Below are 23,507 nucleotides of genomic sequence, written 5' to 3'. Positions count from 1 at the left end.
TGACTTCCTTCTGCTCTTTATTTCCTTATTATTGGAATGAAGGCCGACTCTTCACTCTGCAATGATTCACTTCAAATGAGAAGTTGAGGGTAAGAGAGTCATTTTGTGGTAAAATCCCTAATATGTCCACCTCACTCAGGAGCATCTCCGCAGGAAAAATCATTAAACATGAGTTAACATCATTGATCTTCCCCATCCTCAAAGAAGGGGGAAGATTTTCATATCACATAAATTAAAAATGAGGATTAAGATGGGAAAATGGAAGGACAAAGGAGTTAAGTGACAAAGAACTTCTGTTCTCTTCAGAACTTCTCATATATCCCCTTTCCCCCAAGTAATGCTTGTGGCCCCTCTAGGTGCCCAGTAATAAAAACAACAGTATAAATAAATACATGGAATAGTAAATGCCGCTCTTATTCACTCTGTCTGCTGTCCTCACTTGGCTGTGTGCTATTGATGGTCTCCTTTAAAAACAGCTTATTTGTTTAGTGTGAAATTAGAAATTACATAAGAACATATGGAAGAGTAGGGCTTGATGGGGTTTTTTGATTTTTGTTTTTTATGTTTACAATTCTTTTTTTTTTTTAAGATTTATTTATTTTGCGAGTGCAAGATCGAGGGAGGGGCGGAGGGAGAAGGAGAGAGAGAGAAGCAGACTCTTCGGAGTGCAGAGCCTGATGCAGGGCTCAATCTTAAGACCCTGAGATCATGACCTGAGGTGAAACCAAGAGTGGGTTACTCAACCGACTGAGCCACCCAGGTGCCCCTACAATTTTTTTTTTTAATTGAAGTATAGTTGACATACAATGTTATATTAGTTTTAGTTGTACAGCATAGTGATTTGACAATTCTATTCATTATGCCATTCTACAGTAAGTATAGTCACCATCTGTCACCATACCGAGTTATTATGGTATTATTAACTATACTCCCTGTGCTGTACTTTTCATCTCTGTGACTTGTTATTTTATAACAAATTTGTACCTCTTAATCCGCTTCACCTATTTTGCCTACCCCTCCAACCCCCTCTCTTCTGGCAACCGCCATTTTGTTCTCTGTATTTATGAATCTGTTTCTGTTTTGTTTGTTGTATTTTTTAGATTCCACATGTAAGTGAAATCGTACAGTATTTGTCTTTCACTGTCTGACTTATTTCACTTAGCATAATACCCTCTAGGTACGTCCATGTTATCACAAATGACAAGAGTTCATTCTTTTTTATGGATGAGTAATATTCCATTGTATATACATACACCACATCTTCTTTATCCATTCATCTATTGATGGACACTTAGGTTGCCTCCATATCTTGGCTATTGTGTGTAATGTTGCAATGAACATAGTGATACACATATCTTTTCAAACTAGTGTTTTCATTTTCTTTGGGTAAATATGCAGCAGTGGAATTACTGGATCGTATGGTATTTTTATTTTTAAGTTTCTGAGGAACCTCTATACTGTTTTCCATAGTAGCTATACCAATTTACATTCCCACCAACAGACATGAGGGTTCCCTTTTCTTCACATTCTCACCAACACTTGTTATTTCTTGTCTTTTTTATAATAGCCATTCTGACTGGTATGAGGTGATATCTCATTGTGGTGCTAATTGTTAATTTTAGCAGTATGGAGCCCTCACTTTGCAGTTATGTAAATCTTGAGATTTCCTATCATCTCTTTAAAGACAATAATCATGTCTTAAAGAACTTTATGTAACCCTAATAGTACCTTGCATGGAGTAAGGACTTAATAGTGTTAGATGGATTGGTGGAAGAAAAGTATCAGTTGATGATTAAAAATAAAAATATTTTCAGGACACCTGGGTAGCTTGGTTAAGTGTCTGCATTCAGCTCAGGTCATGATCCCAGGGTTGGGTCCTGGGATCGAGTCCTGCATCAGGCTCCTTGCTCAGTGGGGAGCCTGCTTCTCCCTCTGGCTGGCGTTCCCCCTGCTTGTGCTCTCTCTCTCTCTGACAAATAAAATCTTTAACAAATAAGTAAGTAAATAAGTAAGTAAATAAATAAATAAATAAATTTTCTTTTGTCCTTATATTCATAAATGGGGCTGAAAACGATTGCTCTATTTCAAACTCTTAGTTCCAAAAGGAGGAACAGGGATCTTAAACTATTTATAGTTCTTAATTGTTAATATTTGACTCATTACCTTCTTCCTTAAATCTAAACTAAAATACTGTATATTGTGGCTACTCAGAAGTTTATAAACTAAGCTACCAAAAAAATTGATTTGCAGGAAGCAGCATAAAAATTTTTGAAAGACGGGGCACCTGGGTTGCTCAGATGGTTAAGCATCTGCCTTCAGCTCAGGTCATGATCCCCAGGTCCTGGGATTGAGCCCCGCGTCGGGCTCCCTAATCAGCGGGGAGTCTGCTTCTTCCTCTCCCACTGCTGTTCCCCCTGCTTGTGCTCTCTCGCTCTCTCTGTCAAATAAATAAAATCTTAAAAAAAAAATTTTTTTTTTTGAAAGACTAGGTAATGTCTGCCAATTTAACAGTGTCCTTTAGGCTTTGAAGACCTTGTGGTTTAGAAGCCATGCTTACCTTCCAAGAGGAACTTTCCTATGCTTTTTTTTTTTAAGAGAGCACAAGCAGGGGGAGGGGCAGAGGAGAGAGAGAAGCAGACCCCCTGCAGAGCGGGGAGTCCTCCATGGGGCTCTATCCCAGGACCCTGGGATCATGACCCCAGCCGAAGGCAGACACTTAACTGACTAAACCACCTAGGCACCCCTACTTTTGCTGTATCTGATGAAATGGATGATGGGGAAGGATTCTTTTGGCCCTATGCCAAAAATACAATTTTAGAGATTACAGTTCTAGATGATTGAGTTTCAGGTTTGGGGCCCCATCAGTAAAGTGTAGGCCTAATGTTTCCGTCTGTAGTTATACAGCATTTATTTATTGACTTAAAACATCTCATAGTTTAGGCTCAATTCTGACTTTCAGAAGTGCTAATAGAGAGGGTCTTTCTGGTCCCCTTAGCCAAAAGCACTTCAGAACTTAATTCTGTTATTGTATTTCCTTTTTTGTAACAAAAGAACTTGAAAGGTATAGATGGGGACCATTTGAGATTGTGAAACCCCTCTGAGATCATTTTAATTTTAAAAGTAACTAATTCCAAGAGATTAGATTTTCTGTGATTTATAGAATGATAAAATAAAGCTTCTATGGGTTTTACAATCTAATAGAATTATGAGGTTTATTTTTAGTAGTTGTTCATAGTTGATATATCATTTTGCAGGTGTACCCACCCCCTTCCTATGCACACACATCCATTTATATTTGTATACTCTGCCCTCAGGAATTTTGAAAAATTAGTTTGGCTCTGAACCAAAGAGCAAATTATGTTCTTTCACCTGTGTCTTCACATCCTGTCTGTCCTTCTATACTCTTAATCCTTGCCCTATTCAGAATCTTTACCAGATAAAGTTTTTAAGAAAATATTTTTAATCTATCTGGATAAATATCAGGACCCCTTCTGCAGGATCCTAGTCTATATGGAATAGCAAATACAGCAAGCAGAGTATCTAAAATGTTTTTTTCTGTGAACTTAATAATACCATGTTTGATACCCAAAATGTGATATGCTTACAAATTCTAACTACAGTTTCCCTCTTCATATGGTAATGAACACTGTTGATCTTGAAGTATTGGTTTATTGGGGGAAAGGGGGAACCGTGTTCTTCAACTAGGGAAAAAAAAAAAAAAGAGTTGGAATTCCAAACATGCCTTTTTGAGATGACAGTCAGTGGTGTACTGGTTCCTCTAGTTAAAGCCCTTCAGTGACATTCAAGGAATCTCCATTCATGCCTTAGACCAACAAAGGATTTGCAGGGTGCATTCGGATAGTGTGTTTGTATGGTGAAACTCTGACAGTTGGACACTAGAGATGATTCTGGGAATTTTATCAACCATAATAAAATCATTCTTTGGTGTTTGTCCACCAAAAAAAATTTTGCTTAGTAAGTAGTGACTTTTTGTAGTATTTTCAGATTTTACTGATCAAGCAATATAATATTGGGTCAGATTTAGTTGAGAGCACATATCTTTTGCCAGTTTGATAACTCAGGGATGAGAAGACTATCCTCCTCTCATGCCAAGTAGAAACTACTCTTTCTCTTCTCCCCAGAGAAGGACTTGTACTAGCTCTTTGTTCTTTGCTTTCGAACTTTTTTGACCATGACTCACAGTAAGAAATGCATTTTACACTGTGACCCAGTATATAGATGTGTTCTAACAGAAACAACGGTTCCATGAAAGCATACCCTTACTCTCTGTGTAATGTACTCTGACATTTGCTATTCTGTTTCACTTTTTATTGACCTGGTTGTGAACCACTAAATTGATTCATGACCACCTAATGAATCTTACTTATTTCATTGTGCCTTTAGCCCAAGTGATTGCTTACTGCCATTAAAAAACCCAATTCTTTGGTGAACACAAAACCTTAATTATATCTGTAATGAGAGACTATCTTTTGAAAGTTCTTTGGGGTTAAAAGAAGTTACCTCATTTGCCCCCATTTCCCACCCTCGTAATATGAAAGAACTGGGTGGGTTTTTTTAACTTTTTATTTTGAAACAATTTCAAACTTACAGAAATATTTTAAGAATAGTACAGGGGTGCCTGGTTGGCTCGGTCGATTAAGCATCTGATTTCAGCTCAGGTCATGATCTCAGGGTCCTGGGATGGAGCCCTGTGTTGGGCTCCCTGCTCAGCCAGGAGTCTACTTGTCCCTCTGCCCCTCCCCCCACTCGTGCTCTCTCTCTCTCTCTCTCTGTCTCTCTCTCTCTCTCAAATAAATAAATAAAATCTAAATAAAAAAGAATAGTACAAAGACCCTTGTATAGTCTTCACCCAGAGGCCACATTCAAATTTCACCAGTTGTCCCAAAATGTTCTTTGTAGCAGAAGAATCCAGTACAGGATCACACATTAAACCTGATTCTCATGTCTCTCTAGTTTGGTCTTTCCTTGCCTTTTGTGATCTTGGGTTGTTTGTTTTTGTTTTGTTTTGTTTTGTTTTAATATTTTATTTATTTATTTGACAGAGAAAGTCCACAAGCAGGGGGAGAGGGAGAAGCAGGCTGCCTGCTTAGTGGGGAACGTGATGCAGGGGCTCGATCCCAGGGCCCTGGGATCATGACCTGAGCTGAAGGCAGAGGCTTAACTGACTGAGCCACCCAGGTGCCCTGACCTTGGTATTTTTTAAGATAACAGGCCTGTCATGTATGTCCCTCAGTTTGGGCCCAGTGTTTCCTCATAAGTATACCCAATTTATGCATTTTTTACAATGTCAAAGAAGTGATCCTTTGCTCTTCTCTTTGTGCCTTAACAATTTGTCCCACTACTTTGTAGTACTTTGATCACTTTGTAAATCAAGTGATCAAAGTAGCTTTGATCACTTGATTAAGATCATGTCTGCTAGGTTTCTCCACAGTAAAGCTTCCTTTTCCTCCTTTAAGTATTTTATGAGGCAGTACTTTGAGATTATGTAAAATCCAGTTCCTCATCCTATTTTTATCTACTAGCTTTGGTATCCACTAATGTTCCTTTCTTGGATTGATTTTACGTTGATGTTTGCCAAGTAGTCATTTTTCTAATTTCATTCCTCCTTCTACATTTATTAGTAGGCATTCTATTGTAAGGAAGAACTTTCTCTCGTTTCTTTTTTTCATTCATTTATTTATATTAATGTGTGCTCATGGGTTCCTATTTTGTTCAGTGGGTTGTAACTTTTCACTATCATTATTTATTTTGATGCTCAGATTGTTTCAGATTTGGCTTTTTAACCTCTCCATGTCCTTTCGTCATGTTCCCATTATTGTTAAAGTGCTTCCTTACTTTCTGACACAAGAGACCGAGGTTTATTTTCTATCCCTGCCCCAACTCTGGAATTAGTCATTTCTCCAGGGAGCCCTGTTCCTTTTAATGGAGAGTGGCACATAGAAACAATGACCTGGGCACTAGGTGTGTGAAATGCTGCTGGAGTGTTGCTCTTCCCACGTCTCTCAGTGCACAGAGCTAGGAAATACATCTATAGATTCATTTACTTAGACATACGTGCACACACACATTCTTGCATCTTTAGTTATTTATGTCTGTATATATTGAAAATCACTAGTTCACACCAATACCTTCGATCCTGCGTATCACAAGGTTTATCCTAGGTTTCCCTTTTTTCTTATTTATACCTGCCTTCTCCAGCATTGAGAAACCTCACTCCCATTAGCCTCAATATGTTTGTTTATTTGCTCAACCCCCCTGTATAAAGCCAATCCCCTAATTAGACTAGGTTACTGCCTCTTGGTATTGAGAGGATCAGATGAGATAATGTATGTTAAAACACTTTTTTTTCTAAGATTTTATTTATTTATTTGAGAGACAGAGTGAGCAAGAGAGCACGAGCGGGGGGGTGGGGGGCTGAGGTGGAGGGAGAAGCAGACTCTCTACTGAGCAGGGAGCCCAATGCGGGGCTCAATCCCTGGACTCTGGGATCATGACCTAAGCCGAAGGCAGATGCCCAACCGACTGAGCCACCCAGGTGCCCCAAAACACTTTAAAATATAAAAAAGTTTACCACTGCCTAGAAGTAGATATAAAAAAGAAGTAAAAAGAGACAAGAATAATAGTTGGGAGTAGTAGGCTTTTACATTTCCTCTTCAATTACCAGTGAGTAATGAAATCGCTGTATAAATCTTACAGAAACAGGTCAGGGAACCGACTGATCATACTTGTTCTTGCCATGTCTTTGAGGAATAATGTAACCTGGTGACTTTCATTCTGGAGAGTGAAAAAGTATCCCTCCTAATCCTTCCCTAGACAATCGTGCTTGCTATGGGAATGTTACTATTTAGGTTTACGTCAATATTTCTTTTCTAAGTGAAAAGATCTAATAAAGAAAAACTCACTCTTACCAGATGAGATTAACTATATAAGTAGGATCTAAAACGTAAGATTCATAAATCCTAATTCCCAAAATAATTGGCCTTTCAGACACAGTATAGTTCTGGTTTGTGGTGGAATTGATCGGTCTTCTTAAGTTTTTTAGATTGGGAATGAGCTCTTTTAATAAACCCTTGTCAACCCGTATTCCTCAGACCAACCCCCAAGAAGCTGATCACTTCCCTTCATTTAATTTCACAAAATTGGTCGTAAGAATAAAGAAGATGTCAAGATAATTAGAGGAAAAAAGAGTGGCATGCTGGGAAGATTTGAAGGAAAAAATATAAATTTTGTGTAGGAAAAGGAAGGGCAGGATAGAGTTTCCAAGAGCCCATAGAGAAGTGAGTTGTTACTTTGGGGCTAAACTCATTGGCTTAGAAAGCATTTGGCCTAGAAATGTTGGATAGGGTAGTGATGACAACAGAGTGCAAAAGATTAAATTTGAGATGTTTCAAGGCCAAATCCAAAAACCTTCAACACTAAGCAAATAAATTCCTTTCTTCTTAACTCTTAATTGTCCCTGTGGGTAATTCAGTCCTGTAGTCTTGCATTTCTGCTCCTGTCTCTGCTTTCTTTCTTCATTTCTGACCCTTTTCCCCTTACCTGTACCCCTTTCCCATCTTGTTCTTCCCTGGTTATGGCATTTTGGAAAACTCTGTTAAGCTGTATACTCAGAGACTCAGCCGTTAAAGTCTCTAACGTACAGAGAGTTTCCTTTGCAGTGGGCCAAAGTTTCAATTTGCTGGGCTTCCTTGTGGTGCGGCAGGAATGACCTGTCATTCAAGTGGAACATAAAGGGCCTGAAGGTGCTTTGACTGATGTGTCTGTCAGGGCTTTGTTACTTAATAGATCCAGAAGTTGAAAAGTCCCCATTCTCATATTTAGCGAACTGTTCGGAGAAATCAGCTGTTGAAACTGCTGCTTATTACTCTAATTGAAGCAGTGGATACCAGAAAGTTTGGTGGGTTTCGCCCCTGAGCATGTCCCCAAAGAGCCTCCCTTTATTCCTAGAAGCTGGCAGGCTTTCTTTTCCTCCTGCAAGTGGCAACCCGAATTCTGAGTTGAAAGTGAATCTTTGCCCTTGGCTCTTCTCCAGCATTCCTCCCTGAGCGAATAGGGATTTGGAATGTCAGAAAATAGAAGAGGGGAGGGGAAAAGATGTGTGTATGACTGTGAGTGTTTGTATGTAAAAGCAGCTTCATCTGGGAGGACTTAGGGAAACTTGACTTCCTCAGATGGCTTCCTTCTCATAAACTCTGGGTTCCTTATTTGTATTTTTTTTGTTTTTTGTTTTTTTAAGTTGTTTAACCTGAATTTATCACAGCAGTTCTAAACCCCTTCCAGCCCAGTGGAGTCAAGCTAAGGAAAAACAGCATGATTTCCAGAGGATTTCTGTTTCTTCCCTCTGGATAAAGTGACGGTAGTTCATCCCAGGCTCGTCTCCAGCAGGATCCAAAGTCGTCTTTCCTCTGGGATTGAATCCAGTGTCATCGGGAAACTAGACTCAGGTTTTATTGGGGAGCAAGTCTCACTAAGAAGTGTCCTTTTGGGAGAATCAAGGACTCGATCTAGGCATAAAAGGTGTGGCTCAGCACAATACCCTCCATCGTAAGCTACCAGTCCCGAGCACTTGTGGTTGAAGCTGGACTGAAAATATTGATGGAACACGCCTCTCAGATTCTGTTTAACTGTGGACTGGTTCAGAGCGCAAGACTATAATTTACAGGGTGGCTTTTATCCTTTATTTAGTTCTCTCCAAAGTCTTCTTGCATCAAGTCAAAAGGAGAGATTCTGTGAGGGTAAACCTGCAGGGACGGTTTCCCAGCTTTGCGTGAAGAATCCAGTGGTTGAGTGTCTGTCTACATCCTGAGGAACCATGTCCTCTGTGTATACCCGAAGTAAAGAATTCACTCGGAATAGGAAATCTCAGTCTGATTCTCCCCCAGCATCTCCCTCCCCGACTGCCAAGACACTCCGAGTAAGCAGCATTTTATTTACATATGTTCATAGTTGTGTCAAAGGTGGAGAATGTATATGTAACTTGGGGAGTTAGGTTTAGAGCAAAGGCATTTCAGAGCATATGGGAATTGGTAGAGGAAAAAAGAAAATTTGAAAGTAAAGACCCTGTTAGCTTTTCTGCAGGAGGTTATGGTTCATAATACTTACTGTAGTCTTAAGTAAAAGCAGACTTAAATATGTCAGACTACAATTTCTATCTTAGCTTTTAACTGTCAGTTGTAAGCTGCCTGACAGTAAGATTTTAGAGTCCTTGTCTCTATATCTTACAGGCGTTTCTTAATTTCTGTGGCTATTTTTAGTTGCTCCCTGTCTTGTTTTTTTTGTGGGTCAATACTATGTTTCTAGAGAAAAAGCTCCCAAATGGCCATGAAACTATATACATTAAACTTCAGTTATGTGGAAGTTCCTCATGAACGTTTGTGTAGGCATGTATGTGGGAGAGAGTGTGCCCTCGCCTGTTTTATGTGTCCATTGAGTGATAGCGAGAAAAAACAAAACGAGCAATAGTTATGGACACTTGGAGTCTTCCTTACTCCTCAGTCACCATCAGGAAATTTCATGCTTATAAACTCAGAGAAAGAACTCCTAGCTGTTGACAACCAGCTGTATGGAAGTGTTTGTAATGTCCTAAGCAGATCCACTTGAGTTTTTTTCTCGAGCGTATGTTTCTGTAGAAGCGATTTGCATCTGATTTAGTGTCTTCGTCTGTAAGAAACTGACAAAAGCAAGGACTGCTACCAATAGCAACCGATGAGAAGCCCCGATGGGCATATTAGGTAGTAGGCAAGGTAGCAGTTCCTTCTTAGGGAACAAGATTGTGCTCTACTGTGTACAGAATAACAAATATCATGGTCATAGCTTCCTTATTTGGGGAGCTGTGGGGGGAAAATCTGCAAGAAACCTGAAGTGACTACTGCATTTCTGAGTTACTTTATATTCATTTTCAGTGTCTTTCTCATGGGATAAATTATCATGGAGTGGCATTTGCTATGTGACATGTTGGTCTAGGACATCAGCTAGGGATGTTTAGTTACCAGAATACCAAAAGGATTTTGTTATAAAGCTGTTTCATTCATGACTTCTTTTGGTGAAAGGACTGAGAGGCTCCAGTGTATATGTCACCATTGTTGAGTTCCAGGAGAGTTTCATAGGCTGCTGCCTTTCTTTTCTAAGGAGCCATAGAGTGTGGGGCACCAGGGTGGCTCAGTCAGTTGAGTGTCCAACTTTTGGTTTCAGCTTAGGTCAAGATCTCAGGGTCGTGGGATCGAGCCCTGCGTTGGGCTCCGTACTGAGCATGGAGCCTGCTTGGGATTCTGTCTCCTTCTTCCTGTGCCCCGCCCTGCTCACACGTGCACGCTCTCCCTCCCTCTCTGTCTCCCTCTCTCTCTCTCCCTCAATTAATTAATTATTAAAAATAAAAGGGACTGTAAACATATACTTATTAAAAAAAAAAAAAAAGCAGCCACAGAGTGCTTCCCCCTCAGCAGCTGTTGGGTACTTTTTGGTGGCTCCCAATTGAGGTCCACAAAATGGAGCACTTTTAGTTCAGTAGTGTTTGTTCCTGTCCCTCTTATCAAACTCAGCAGTATCTTTGCTGTAAAGAGCCCATTGTTAACATTTGTTCACTACTGTAACCACAGTTCCTGGAGCAGTGTGTGATACCTCGTGAGCATTCAACAAAATCTGTTTAGTGACACACGCCTTTTCCCGTTCTGTTTGAACCCATTTCTTCTTTACAGTTAAGTACTACTTTCTTCTTGTCGCAGTCCTAACGGCTGTCATCCACCCTTTCCACCCTCATTCCATCATCCCCCCGTCCCTGACTTTTTAGACAGAGGTCATTGTGGGAGAGAATTTGAAAATTTGGATTACAGGAAACCAGCACATGGATGGCCTTAATAAGAGACTGCATCCCAATTTTAGTGGTCAGTGGCTGTGGATTCCCATAATAGCATCCACTTACTGTAACCAACTTCCAGGTCCGCATAGCCTTAGGCTCTACTATAAAGAGTGTTGATGTTTGTGTATCATTCATGTTCTATTATGTTGCTTGTGCCTTTACTGTCTGAGAGAGTGAAAGATATGCAACACTAATTTGGAGGCTGTTGACACTCTGAATGGGTTATAAAACTAAGATTTATCTCTTAAGATTCCCCTGTAGCCTAGTTTCCCCTCATGTCCTAACTAATTAGGGTGCTGCTTACAAACTTTTTTTTTTTTAAGATTTTATTTATTTATTTGACAGAGAGAGAGAGCACAAGTAGGCAGAGAGGCAGGCAGAGGGGGAGGGAGAAGCAGGCTCCCTTGCCGAGCAGGGAGCCCGACGTGGGGCTCGATCCCAGGACCCCAGGATCATGACCCGAGCCGAAGGCAGACGCTTAACCGACTGAGCTACCCAGGCGCCCCACAAACGGGTTTTGAATGCTATGACCATCCCTCTTCTCACTCTGTATGTGGTGGTAGTGTTGCGCTCATATGCCTTCTGATGCCCGGTTACTTAACTGGCTGCTGCTTCGCCTGCATTACCTCATTTAACCCCCAGCCACCCTGGAAGGTGGGTGTTGCTATCACCATTTTACCTATGAGGAAACCGAGATACACGGAAGAGAAGTGGCTTACCCACATCACTCAGCTAGTAAGCAGCAGAACCTGGTATCTCTGGGTCCAAAACCCATATTTATCCACAACAGTGATTTCATACCAAATACACTGGAAGGTTAAGAACTTTCTAGGGTCAAAGATGACAGTTAAAAGCTTGGGTAGCTGTGGGAATCCAAAGTTCAGGCATAATGAGGACCCAGGAAACTGAAATTGTAGGCAGGAGGAAGGCAGTGTCTACAGACCGACAGGGGGAATCGACAGGCTCTGCTGAATCTCCCACGCCTGCTTCTCGAATCCTCGTCAGAGCATATGAAACCGTGGATCCCACAGAGCCTGAGACCTCGTGGGCTACAGGTCTTCATATTTCAGAGGCAGAAATACTTGAGTAAAGATGCTGGGACACGTCTGTGTGCATCTCAGAGTTAAGATCAGAACACCTTTTTCTCTCTCCTCATGCAAACTTGTGCACATTCGGTTTTCTGCTAAAAGTTGCACAAAGAGGTGTGGCCTCTGAAGCCAACATTCTTCAAAACAAATGATTCAAATTTTGAGCCAGTGTATAAATATTTATGATTTTTTTCTTACTATTGGTAAAGAGGCTAAATATTAAATGCTTCCATATAAGGAAAATGCTCTCAAAGGGAATTTTTAAATAAAGGTTATGCACATGGGGAGCATATTTTGGACACCTTGCTCTTAGCCAGATGTTCAAGAAGCAGTATGGGCAAACTATAAACTGTAACTCAAACAGGTATAATTTTTAACTTGAGAAAACAAACAGCAGGATGATTTATCAGTCCTGGAAAACTGAAACTATCTTATCATACCTTTACTTTTCAACTCTCAACAGTTTCTGATACTTTTAACATTACATAATTCAGTGTTTCTGTACTCAGTAAACTAGGGCCCTTTTTAATAATATAAAAATGTAATGCTGGCCTAGAGATTGTACAACTAGTATTCTCCCTAATGAAAAATCACTTATATAGAGAATAGTATGTCTTACCAGCTAAGATTTTACTTTCTCTAGTTTGTATTTCGAAAATAATATTTTTCATTCTCTGAACACAAAATTACACTGTTAAACGTGGTTTTTAAAAATATACCCCTCTTGGGGCACCTGGGTGGCTCAGTCATTAAGTGTCTGCCTTTGGCTCAGGTCATGATCCCAGGGTCCTGGGATCGAGCCCCGCATTGGGCTCCCTGCTCTGAGGGAAGCCTACTTCTCCCTCCGCTGCTCCCCCTGCTTGTGTTCCCTCTCTCATTGTCTCTCTCTCTGTCAAATAAATAAATAAAATCTTTAAAAATACACCCCTCTCTTTCCATAAGGAAAATATCCATCATCCATTCTTTTAGTATCCCCACCCCCCGATCCTCCACTAAAATGGCTATTCTGGGGTGCCTGGGTGGCTCAATCTGTTAAGCATCTGCCTTTGGCTCAGGTCATGATTCCAGGGTCCTGGGATCGAGCTCCACGTCAGGCTCCCTGCTTGGCGGGGTGTCTCTTCTCCCTCTCCCTGTGCCACTCCCCCTGCTTGTGTGCGCGCTCTCTCTCTCACTTACTCTCTCTCTCAAATAAATAAATAAAATATTTTTTTTTTTTTAAGATTTTTATTTATTTGACAGAGAGAGCACAAGCAGAGGGAGAGAGAGGGAGAAGCAGGCTCCCTGCTGAGCAAGGAGCCCGATGTGGGACTCGATCCCAGGACCTTGGGATCATGACCCGGGCCAAAGGCAGCCGCTTAACCAACTGAGCCACCCAGGTGTCCCAAATAAAATCTTTTTTAAAAATTAAAATGATTATTCTAAGTGGTATGCTCTTAGTATTTGCTGTTTTGGTCTCTGTTGACCCTGAATAGTGAAATAATTTTAAACAAGTCTTTTGGCTTTCACACTAGGTTCACACTAGTCCAACATCTCTTTTGTCTCTAAAATTCATGGAGCTCCCTTAGTAACAGATCTACCCATCTCTGATTTTTTTACTCAGGGAAAGCAGAACAGCTTCTGGATTCACTCGGATTACTTTCTTTTCTTTTTTTTAAGATTTTTATTTATTTATTAGAGAGAGCAAGCGCACACGCGCGCGTGCATGAGCAGGGGTCGGGGGGGCAAAGGGAGAGGGAGGAGCAGACTCCCCGATGAGCTCAGAGCCTGCCATAGGACTCCAAGCAGGCCTCCACAAGGGGCTCAATCCCAGGACCCTGGGATCATGACCTGAGCCAAAATCAGACACTTAACCGTCTAAGCCACCCTGGCGCCCCAATTCACTCAAATTTCTAATGGGAGCCATACCAGGTATTTATGTATGAGAATTTGAAGGCTTAGCCTCTGTTCTCACACTCTGAAGCAACTACATGAGGTGCTGGGTTCACACAATTAGTAGAAAAACTTCCTTTTGATGTAATTTTCCAACACCGAAAAAAAATAATTCTGAACTACAAATACATTAGACACCTCTAGCTCTTGGTTTTTACTCACCGTTTATATTATCAGGTCTCAAGTATATTAATTCTATTAACTTAGAAATTAGTCAATTTAGATGGTTTAGCAGGTCTAAATCACCTTGAAAACAAGAGCCAGGTAATCATTTGTCGATGCTCTCAAATTATTATCTGCTAATTTAACAAAACATTTTTCAATACAGGTATATCCAAAGATGATAAAATACTAAAAAATGTCCACATTGTAGGGCTTAGTTGATATTTATTATATTGAATAGTCTTGAAGTAAGTAGGTCATCACTGAACCCTGGGAATCTCTTAATTAGACAGATTTTCATTGAATTGGTTGGTTTTTACAATAATAGGATTGGACCTGCATCTATAAAACAAGATCAGTAGCATTTCCCATTTAATCTGGATTGCTATTCCTTCAGGATTTATATCTCAACTGAAAATATGGAGATTTTTCATAAGGTTTTTAAAGGGAACAATTAACCAACTTATTTTGTTTTATAACCAGCTCTACAAACTAATCAGAGAACATTTGATAAACAAGTGAGTGATAAAGGATTGCTGCTTTCACAAGACCTTGTCTATGTGGCCACTCAGGTTAACAGGCTCCCCTCTGCCTCTTAGCCTTCCAGACTATCAGTATTGATAGTCATTCTTTGCATGTCCTTTCTGCTGTCCTGTGGCAAACACCAAACAGTTCTTTAGTGTATTATCTTATCCTTTCTACCTCTCATACTGCATGTGGGCACTACCAATCTGGAATTCATTTTTTGCTTTGCTTTATAATCCATTGTCACGGAATGAGAAACATTTGTCTGGGTGAATAAGGCTAATTAATGGTGCAATCTATTAACCACTGGTTTTTCCTAATGAAAACCACTAGCGTATCTGTTTTCTTTTTTAATTCCACTCAAGAAAAGTCAACAGCAGTAATTCTATAACCCAAGGAATCTCCTAAGCAAGAATAGTAGAACCTGTAGAAACAAAAGCAGTTTCCCCATTTGGAATCTTAGATAGATAGTAGACTAGTTAACCCATGTTCTACATAAAACTGGATGAGATGGCATCTGAAGTCATGGTTTTTCAACCAAGACACTGGGAGTTTTGAAGGCATCAGTTCCTTTCGTGGAGTTTCCATGTGACAACACAGAAATGCAAGCCATGTCCTACCCTTGGCCCTCCGCAATTTTCTGTTTTCATGATAAATGTTTATCAAGGCCACCTACTCTATTTTGAATCTTCCCACCATTAACATTCCTTGAGCATCTGCTATGCAATAGGCCCTATCCTGGACACTGGAATTCAGAAATGATAGATATAGTCCCTGCCTTCAAGGAATTGACAGTCTAACTGGGGAGATAAAAAAGAAAATCAAGTCCAGGGTGTTTTTTGTTTTAGGAGATCAGTCAAGTGTAAATGCATTAGCCAGATGTTTAAAGACCAATAGAAGATAGGTGGTCAAAGAAGGAGGAAATTACATTACAAAAGTGGGAAAAAATATATGAGAAAATATAGAATTATTTTGAGAGCTGCAGATCAGTGTGGCTAGAACAAAAGATATATTTAGGAGTATAATAGGAAATGAAACTGGAGACATAGCAGGAGCCAGGTCATATGGGGCTTAGTATGTCATTCTGAGGATTTGGGGAGTTATCCTGTAGATAAAGGATTGAAAAGTTGAAATAAAGTTGCTGTGATCAGAATTGCTTATTTGAGAGATATTTCTGGCATCTATGGAGGCTGGATTGTAGAGGGAGGGTCTGGAGGTTAAGTCTGTTGACCCGAATGCTATACTCCAGGTGAGAAAGGATAAGGGCCTGAACAGAGACATTCTCCAGGCAGAACAGAGAAGCATTCAGCTATTTAGAAGGTAGAATTGATGAGAACTGGGAATTGATAGAATGAGGGTAAGGATGAACCTGTGAGAGGGCAGAGTCAAGGATGACTCCCAGGTCTCTGGTCTAGGTGACTCAGAAGAAGATGGCTTGACAAAATTTAGTTGGCATACGCAGGAGGGGAAAAAAAGGGCATGAAGTGGGGGAAATGATTTCACTTTGGGTATGTTGAGTTAGAGGTTTGGAACATTCAGGTAGTGATATCCAGGAAAAATTTGGGGGGCGCCTGGGTGGCTCAGTTGGTTAGGCGACTGCCTTCGGCTCAGGTCATGATCCTGGAGTCCCGGGATCGAGTCCCGCATCGGGCTCCCTGCTCGGCGGGGAGTCTGCTTCTCCCTCTGACCCTCCCCCCTCTCATGCTCTCTTTCTCTATCTCATTCTCTCTCAAATAATAAATAAAATCTTTAAAAAAAAAAAAGAAAATTTTGGTCTAAAGCTCAGGAGAAAATTATGGGCTGAAAACATTGATATTTATGATTAAGCCATAGGAGTGGTGAGCCTGTCTGAGGAGTAGATGTAGCATAAGGAAAGAGCTGAGAATAAAATGTTCGGGTGAGGCAGGTAGTAACCACGTGTGGCTTCTTCCCATCGTTTTTCCTATTCAGTCACTGCGCAGAAAGCAGGTCTTATATATTGTTTGTTTGTTTGGAGGTATTGTAGTCGACTATGTTACAGTGATAAGCTTTAGTTCCCAAAGAATCCAGAAATTTAGGAGGTCAGTTTAGGGTTCTAGTTTTATTTTCTGTACATAATCAGCTATGCGACCTAGGGTGGTTTTTCAAATTTGAAAAAGCTCCCAACTTATTCAGCATTGTTTTTTACTTCTCTATCTCAATCATAATATTTGTGTGAACGGACAACTAATTATCGTCAGAAGACCCAAGGGAAGCAATTGGAGTTGGCTTTCATCCGCCTTTTGTTCTTTTTCAGCCCTTTTTGGTTCTCTTCTTAACCTGTTTATTATGCAGTGAGTGGCAGTTATCCACAACTGGGGGATTAGTTCTCATCGCAGCCAGTCTTTGGTTACACAATGCAGGGAGTTCTACCAATGCAATGATTAGATAAAGATACTAAAAGTGTGTCTGGACTTTAACCTTTATGGTTCCTTATGAAAACAACATTTTCATATAGGAGTTTTTATACCTTTATGTTTATTAACTTCATATGGTTGGTTATCTGGGAGAGAGTATAACTATCCAGAGAGTAAAATAATGACCTTAAATGTCTGTAGGTTAGAAAGGGTAAGTAGGAATTAGCCTGGATTATCAAAATCTACAATAATCAAAACCCTTTACTTGAGTGCCAAGGAATTTGTTTGAGCTTATTATTCTTGCAGCCAGCAAGCATTGGCAGAGCCAAAGGACCAAAGAGGAATGGGAGAGAGAATAGAAAAACAGAGAAAACTGTAGTAATATCAATAGCTAACATTTATAGAACATTCGCTATATGCCAGGTGCAGTCCCAAGCACTTACATTTATTTTCTCATTTAGTGTTTTTGATAACATTATACACTGGGTACCATTTCCCCTACTTTACTGATGAGAACACTGAGGCAGAGAGAAGTTAAATAACTGTGGCCCTAACAAGGTCCCAACTTGTGCCAGACTTCTTACAAGTCACTCATGATAGTATCATTCTTCATGACCACCTAGTTTCAAACTCCAGACTGATGAACCCGTTAGGCCTGTTCTTTCCATGAAGCCTTGCTGAAAATCTCTAGTCAGTATTGGTCTCTCTCTTTTCTGCTTTTTTATTTGCTGTATGTAGCAGAAAGTCTAGTGTTTGATCCCTTTCTTGCATCACTCTCTCATTGTTTTATGGATATGCTTATCTTTCCTCCCCAAAGAAGAGCTTTTTGACATCAGAGAACCATGTCTTGGATTCTGCACGTATCTATTTTATTCCTCTAAGTATCACTAACAGAGCTGGGCACACAAGGACATTTAATATAAATACAGGGAATGAACACTGTTGCCTAATTAAGATCTGAGCTCTCTGTTCCTATCCCATTTGGCCACCTGGAAAGGAGTCAAAGGCCACACACTAGAAAACCCTACTTCTGAGTTGAAGGCCAACCATAGGTCTTCCCAGGACAATTCAGATACCTGTTTATTGCAGTTTCCTAGTGCATCTATAGCTCTAAAATGTGTGAGTTAATATTTTGGCTTCTATGGGGACAGAAAGAGAAAAGGCTAAGAGCAGAGGGAGTCCCTGACCTTGTGTGGGACCTACTTAGAAGTAAAATGGTTTACCTTATGTTATTTAGGTTCCCCAGTATTTATTTCCTCTTGAAATGTGAGGTCTGGAGAGCCTCACTAACCCTTCTGCAAAGATTTTGATTCATAGCCTAGTCCAAATTTAAAATAACTGCTGCCCAAGCAGGCTGTTATACAATGACATTTACCATGTAAAAAAAAATCCATCTTTTCCCAGGCTTTGGGAATGGAAAGCTTAATGCCTAAAAGAGGTGTTAGTGGTGGTTAGTAATAGCATCTATTGAAGAGCTTTTTAAAAAAAAAAAAGATTTTTTTTATTTATTTGAGAGAGTGAGAGAGCGAGTGCAAGCCGGGGCGGGGGGCGGGGGGCAGAGGGAGAAGCAGACTCCCCACTGAGCAGGGAGCCCGACAGGGGGTCCTGGGATCATGACCTGAGCCAAAGGCAGAGCTTAATGCTTAACCGACTGAACCACCCAGGCGGCCCTCTATTGAAGAGCCTTAACAGAGGAGTGGGATGAAATCCGGAAGCTGACTTAGAGACTTCTAAATGTGTGACTTCTTATATGCAGTACCTAACAGTATTTGGGAGGGGGGGGCGGGAAGAGATGATCAGGCTTCTTTTCTCATGTGTTCACTAAGCCTTGCTCTTTTGAATTCTCTGAGTGTATTTCATGTGCTACCATAGTTTCAGGTGTCTGGGCACAGCAGTGAGGACCTAAAACTCTGAGCTCTTTGGAAAGTAAAAATATGTGTTAAATGTGAGAAATGTGACCCACCTGCTAGAGTCACAAGTTTCAGAGCTACTCATTCTCGTTGGTCATTTTCATCATATGTGGTGTGCAGCATGTGAAAGGTTGGACAGAGAATGTGCCTGAGCCTGCAGATGTATTCATGGATCATAACAGTTTATGAATTATCTTAAATATAAAATGGCTTGCCTTGGATATTTTAGGGAGGCCTTAGTATATGTATACATTTCCTTCTATAATAAGTGTGATTTGTGAGTTCCCAAAAATTGAGAAATTCTTCAGTAGCTAGGAATATCCACAAAGAAAAGGTACAGGCCTGCATAGAAAATAAGAACTGTAAAATTCCAATATTTAGGTAGCATGATGTATAGACACAAAAAAGACGTCTAGTTCTATAATTTGATAAACAATGATTTATCTTTTAAAATGTAGTGAGATGTCTAGAATAATGTGAGGTGGCATTACATCATCTCAATTCTACATACATATTAAATTGATTGAATAGTGACAATCTGGCAATGATACTTCTCAGAAATATTTATGATATAGGGGCACCTGCCTGGGTGGCTCAGTCGGTTAGGCGTCTGCCTTTGGCTCAGGTCATGATCCCAGGGTCCTGGGATCGAGCCCCGCATTGGGCTCCCTGCTCCGCGGGAAGCCTGCTTCTCCCTCTCCCACTCCCCCTGCTTGTGTTCCCTCTCTCGTTGTGTCTCTCTCTGTGTCAAATAAATAAAATCTTTTTAAAAAATAAAAAAAATAAATAAAGAGGGATCCTTGTGGTAGTTGGGACTCTAAAATGGCTCCCCAGTGATGTCCTGGCCTAATTTCCAGAGCCCAGAAATATGATGAGCTAGTTCCCCTCTGATTATGTTATGTGGCACAATTCCCCTTAAGACAGGGAGATTTTTCTGGGTGGGCCTGATCTAATCACATGACCCCTTAAAAGCAGAGAGCTTTCTTGGCTGATGACAGAGGGGAAACCAGAGAAATGTGAAGATGAAAAGGACTCAGTGTGCTGTTGTTGGCTTGAAGATGGAAGGGGCCGTGTGGGAAGGAGTGTGGGCACCTCGAGGAGCAGTGAGCAGCCACCAGCTGACAGCCGCAAGGAAGTGGCGATCTAAGACCTACAGCCACGAGAACCTGGATTCTGCCAACACCCTGAATGGTCTTAAAAGCAGATTCTTCCCCCAGAGCCTCCAGATAGGAGCCCAGCCAGCAGACACCTTGATTTCTGCCCAGTGAGAACATGAGCAGGGAACCCAGTAGAGCTGTGCTAGACTTGTGACCTGCCAAAACTGTGAGATAATAAATGGATGTTTTAAGCCACTACATTTTATTATAATTTGTCACAGCAGCAATAGAAAATACAATTGAAATTTTTTATGATATTGAAGAAATACTAATTTTTTAGATGTGGAGAAAAAAACCTGATACAGACCTCATCATCACCATCCTCCACCGTCACACCTTATGTAAATCTTAAGTTTTTATTCCACCCCCCTGTATTTTTCCAAATTGTGCAGGATCCCCAAGTATATTGCTAGAACAGTATAGACTCAGAAAGATCCCTTTCAAAGCTAGACCAGTAGCCTCTCCTTTCACTTTCTCAAGAATCCCATCTGTTTGAGTTGTAAAGGTATTCTTCCCTCAAGGTAGAAAGCTGAGAAACCTTTGTCTCTCTCAGACATATGTAGGAAACCAGAATGATTCTTAAACTCAAGTTATAGAATTATATTACTTGTCAGTTAGCTCCGATAATGAGTAGATTTGCAGTAGCCCTCCAAATCTGAAAGGTCCATGTTGCTTGCAGCCACACTCCCATCGTTGACTTGTTCATCATTAGTCATTAATCTGAGAACGCTGAAGGGAAAGGCTGGTTCTCTGTAGGCCATCCCAGAATAGCTCAAATTGTTTCCCCTGGCTCAGCTAGTGCACAAAAACATGATATAAAATGTTCTTTCTGCTTAGTCCCTTTCAGGGAAAATGTAAATAGGAGATTTTTTCCCATCACTGTGGGGTCAGGCCCTAACTCCAAAGGAACATAAGTTAAACCCCTTTCAGTCTTGGCAATAGACATGTGACTTGGTCTCATTCCTTTCCCTTGGGCCCAGCTTTCCAGAGCCACAATTTTATTTTAAACTTGGACAAAGGAGTTTGGTTTTAATTACATGCCTTCCTGAACTCCTGATAACTTTCAAGTTAAAAGCTTTTGTGGGGATTTTTCTAAGCCAGTCTCTGGTGTTTTGAGAGCCCTACACATTTCACAAATCAAAACCGGCCTGGTTCCTGTCCCTTTCCAGGATTGCCATCTGAATTAATGACGATCTTCACTCTGTTCTTTTATTAGAAACAGGTCCTAACCAATGAGATTATTATGGGAGAATTTCAAGAGGCATGAAAGGAGAGAGCCTGCTTCTTGGTTTTGGAGCACTTTTTAAAACTATGGCCTAACTAGCTAATCATTCTTTTTATCTCTGTTTTCTGTGTTCATACTGGTTTCTGAACAGCTTTTAGTCTCTTCCGCTCCAGGGTCTCATTCACAATACCTAGTGCCCCCAGTTGGGCCGTAAAAGCTGTGAACGTAATTCCTTCTGTGAACGCTTTTTATCTAGTTGATACACACCGAAGAGTCTCGCCTTAATGGCCATCATTCATTTGTCTTCAGTAGAAGATAGAGGAACGATCTTTAACTAAAACACTTAGAGAAGTTCCTTCTCCGACTTCCTGACTAGAGCATGTAACATAATACATGTGTGTGTTAACCTGCAAATAGGGTAGAATACTCATGCCTTCTCTAAAATATTTGATGTCATCATGTACAGGTAAGCTCTTCAGAGCCTATTGAAAGAGTAGAATAAGAGTAACTGTTCTGTTTTTAAAAGTGAGAGCCCAGGGGTCACCTGGGTAGATCAGTTGGTTAACCATCGGACTCCTGATTTTCGCTTCAGGTCATGATCTCAGGGTCCTGAGATCAAGCTCCGTGTTGGGCTCTGTGCTCAGCCCACAGTCTGCTTGTCCCTCTCCCTCTGCTCTCTCTCTCTCTCATAAAAAAATAAAATATAATAAAAATAAAAATAAAGATCTTTTTTTAAAAATATAAATAAATAAATAAAAGAGAGACCCTGCAGAGAAAGATAGGGCTATTGCCAGAACATAGGTAAGAGGAACTCACATTCCTAGCTTCCAGAAGATCCTAGATTTGGCTGGGGTCCCTGAGCCCTCTGTTGTAGGGCTTCTCCTTATTTGCTGCCCACTAGGCTGACTTCTTAGAATCTTCTCTTGGAAAACCTTCAGTGTTCATTTCCCTAGCCTATGTTCTGCTTGCCTTTTATGATGTCACTTCCTGGCTTGCTGTTCCCCTGAGACCACTTAGGCAAACTCCCACTCTATCTTGTCTCCCTCTCTCCACATTCACTCAGTAGTCTCCTTGCAGGGATGGCAGGCAGCTTTTTAGAATGAGAAGCAGTGTCAGGATAACAGTGAACTATGCTTAGTTTGATCGACAGCAGGATGAAAAGGGAAAATTGAAGTTAAGTCTCTACCAATTAAGCAGCTCTGCTCCTTTTACCCAAGAAACCACTTTTCTCTCCCTAAGTCTAACCAGTGTTTTTTCATCAAACACCAGATTATCTAGAATATCAAAAAGCCAAGCAAAACAATAGTTTCTAGAGGTATTCCACCAGTGAAAAAATGAGGAAGTATAATCTGAAAAGGTTTTTTATCAGAAGCTGGGGAATTGCGCCCTAAGTCCTGTATATGTTTTGTTGTTGTTGTTGTTGTTTGGCGGGGGGGGCAGGGGAGAGGGAGAGAGAGAATCTTAAGCAGGCTCCACACCCAGTGCGAAGCCCAACATGGGGCTCAACCTCACAGCCCTGAGATCAAGAGTCGGCCACTTAACCAACTGAGCCACCCATGTACCCCATGTCCTATATACTTTCAGCCCTATAGGAGCACTCCTCTTAAGCTAATTTCTATTACAGTGATAACACCAGCGCCTTTAGAAATCCCAGTTGTCATCCTTCTTTGAAATGATACTGTGTTATGGTAATATGCTACCTCTACTATACCCACATCTTGGTTCATGAGGTTTATATGTTCTCCTCTAATTGGTTGGGTTGACCTTCCCAGGACATAGCTAAGGTAGCCCTTGAAAGCTATAATTAAAAAAAAAAAAAAAAAAAGCCCCAAGAAGTCCAGAGAGCTCCAAAAGTTAGGTAAAAGCAAGGAGGTGGGGGGGTGGGGAGGGAGTGTCAGAAGTAGTGAGGAAAGATCAAGGATTAACTTGGAAGTCCTGCTTTCTCGGATACCTGGATCTAGGCACATCGTCTCCCCTCATGTCTACTGGATCACTCATCACCTAGACATTTTTTTATTAAAGTTCACCCCAAAACAAATTGATAACACAAATCTTAACATGCCTTAAAAAAATGATAGGGGCGCCTGGGTGGCTCAGTTGTTAAGCGTCTGCCTTCGGCTCAGGTCGTGATCCCAGGGTCCTGGGATCGAGCCCCACATCGGGCTCCCTGCTCAGCTGGAAGCCTGCTTCTCCCTCTCCCACTCCCCCTGCTTGTGGTTCCCTCTCTCGCTGTGTCTCTCTCTGTCAAATAAATAAAATC

The 23,507-nt window shown here is 40.9% G+C and overlaps 1 protein-coding gene across 2 annotated transcripts in view; it reads left to right on the top strand.

The window, feature by feature from the left end:
* The window catches only part of PPP1R12B (protein phosphatase 1 regulatory subunit 12B), a 209,702-nt gene that overhangs the window by 158,611 nt on the left and 27,584 nt on the right, over positions 1-23,507 (top strand). The window contains exon 1 of one of the 2 annotated variants that reach the window (XM_032422321.1): positions 6,591-8,935. The exons of the other annotated variant lie outside the window; for it this stretch is intronic. Within the exon in view, the coding sequence (XP_032278212.1) occupies positions 8,834-8,935 (102 nt within the window). The 5' untranslated portion in view covers positions 6,591-8,833. Of the gene's footprint in view, positions 1-6,590; positions 8,936-23,507 lie in introns of those variants that run through there. 2 annotated transcript variants of the gene reach the window in all.

Source organism: Phoca vitulina, unplaced genomic scaffold, assembly GCF_004348235.1.
Source record: "Phoca vitulina isolate PV1807 unplaced genomic scaffold, GSC_HSeal_1.0 scaffold26, whole genome shotgun sequence".
Taxonomy (NCBI): Eukaryota; Metazoa; Chordata; class Mammalia; order Carnivora; family Phocidae; genus Phoca; species Phoca vitulina.
Note: the sequence above shows the minus strand (reverse complement) of the source record. Positions and strands in the feature narration are given on the sequence as shown.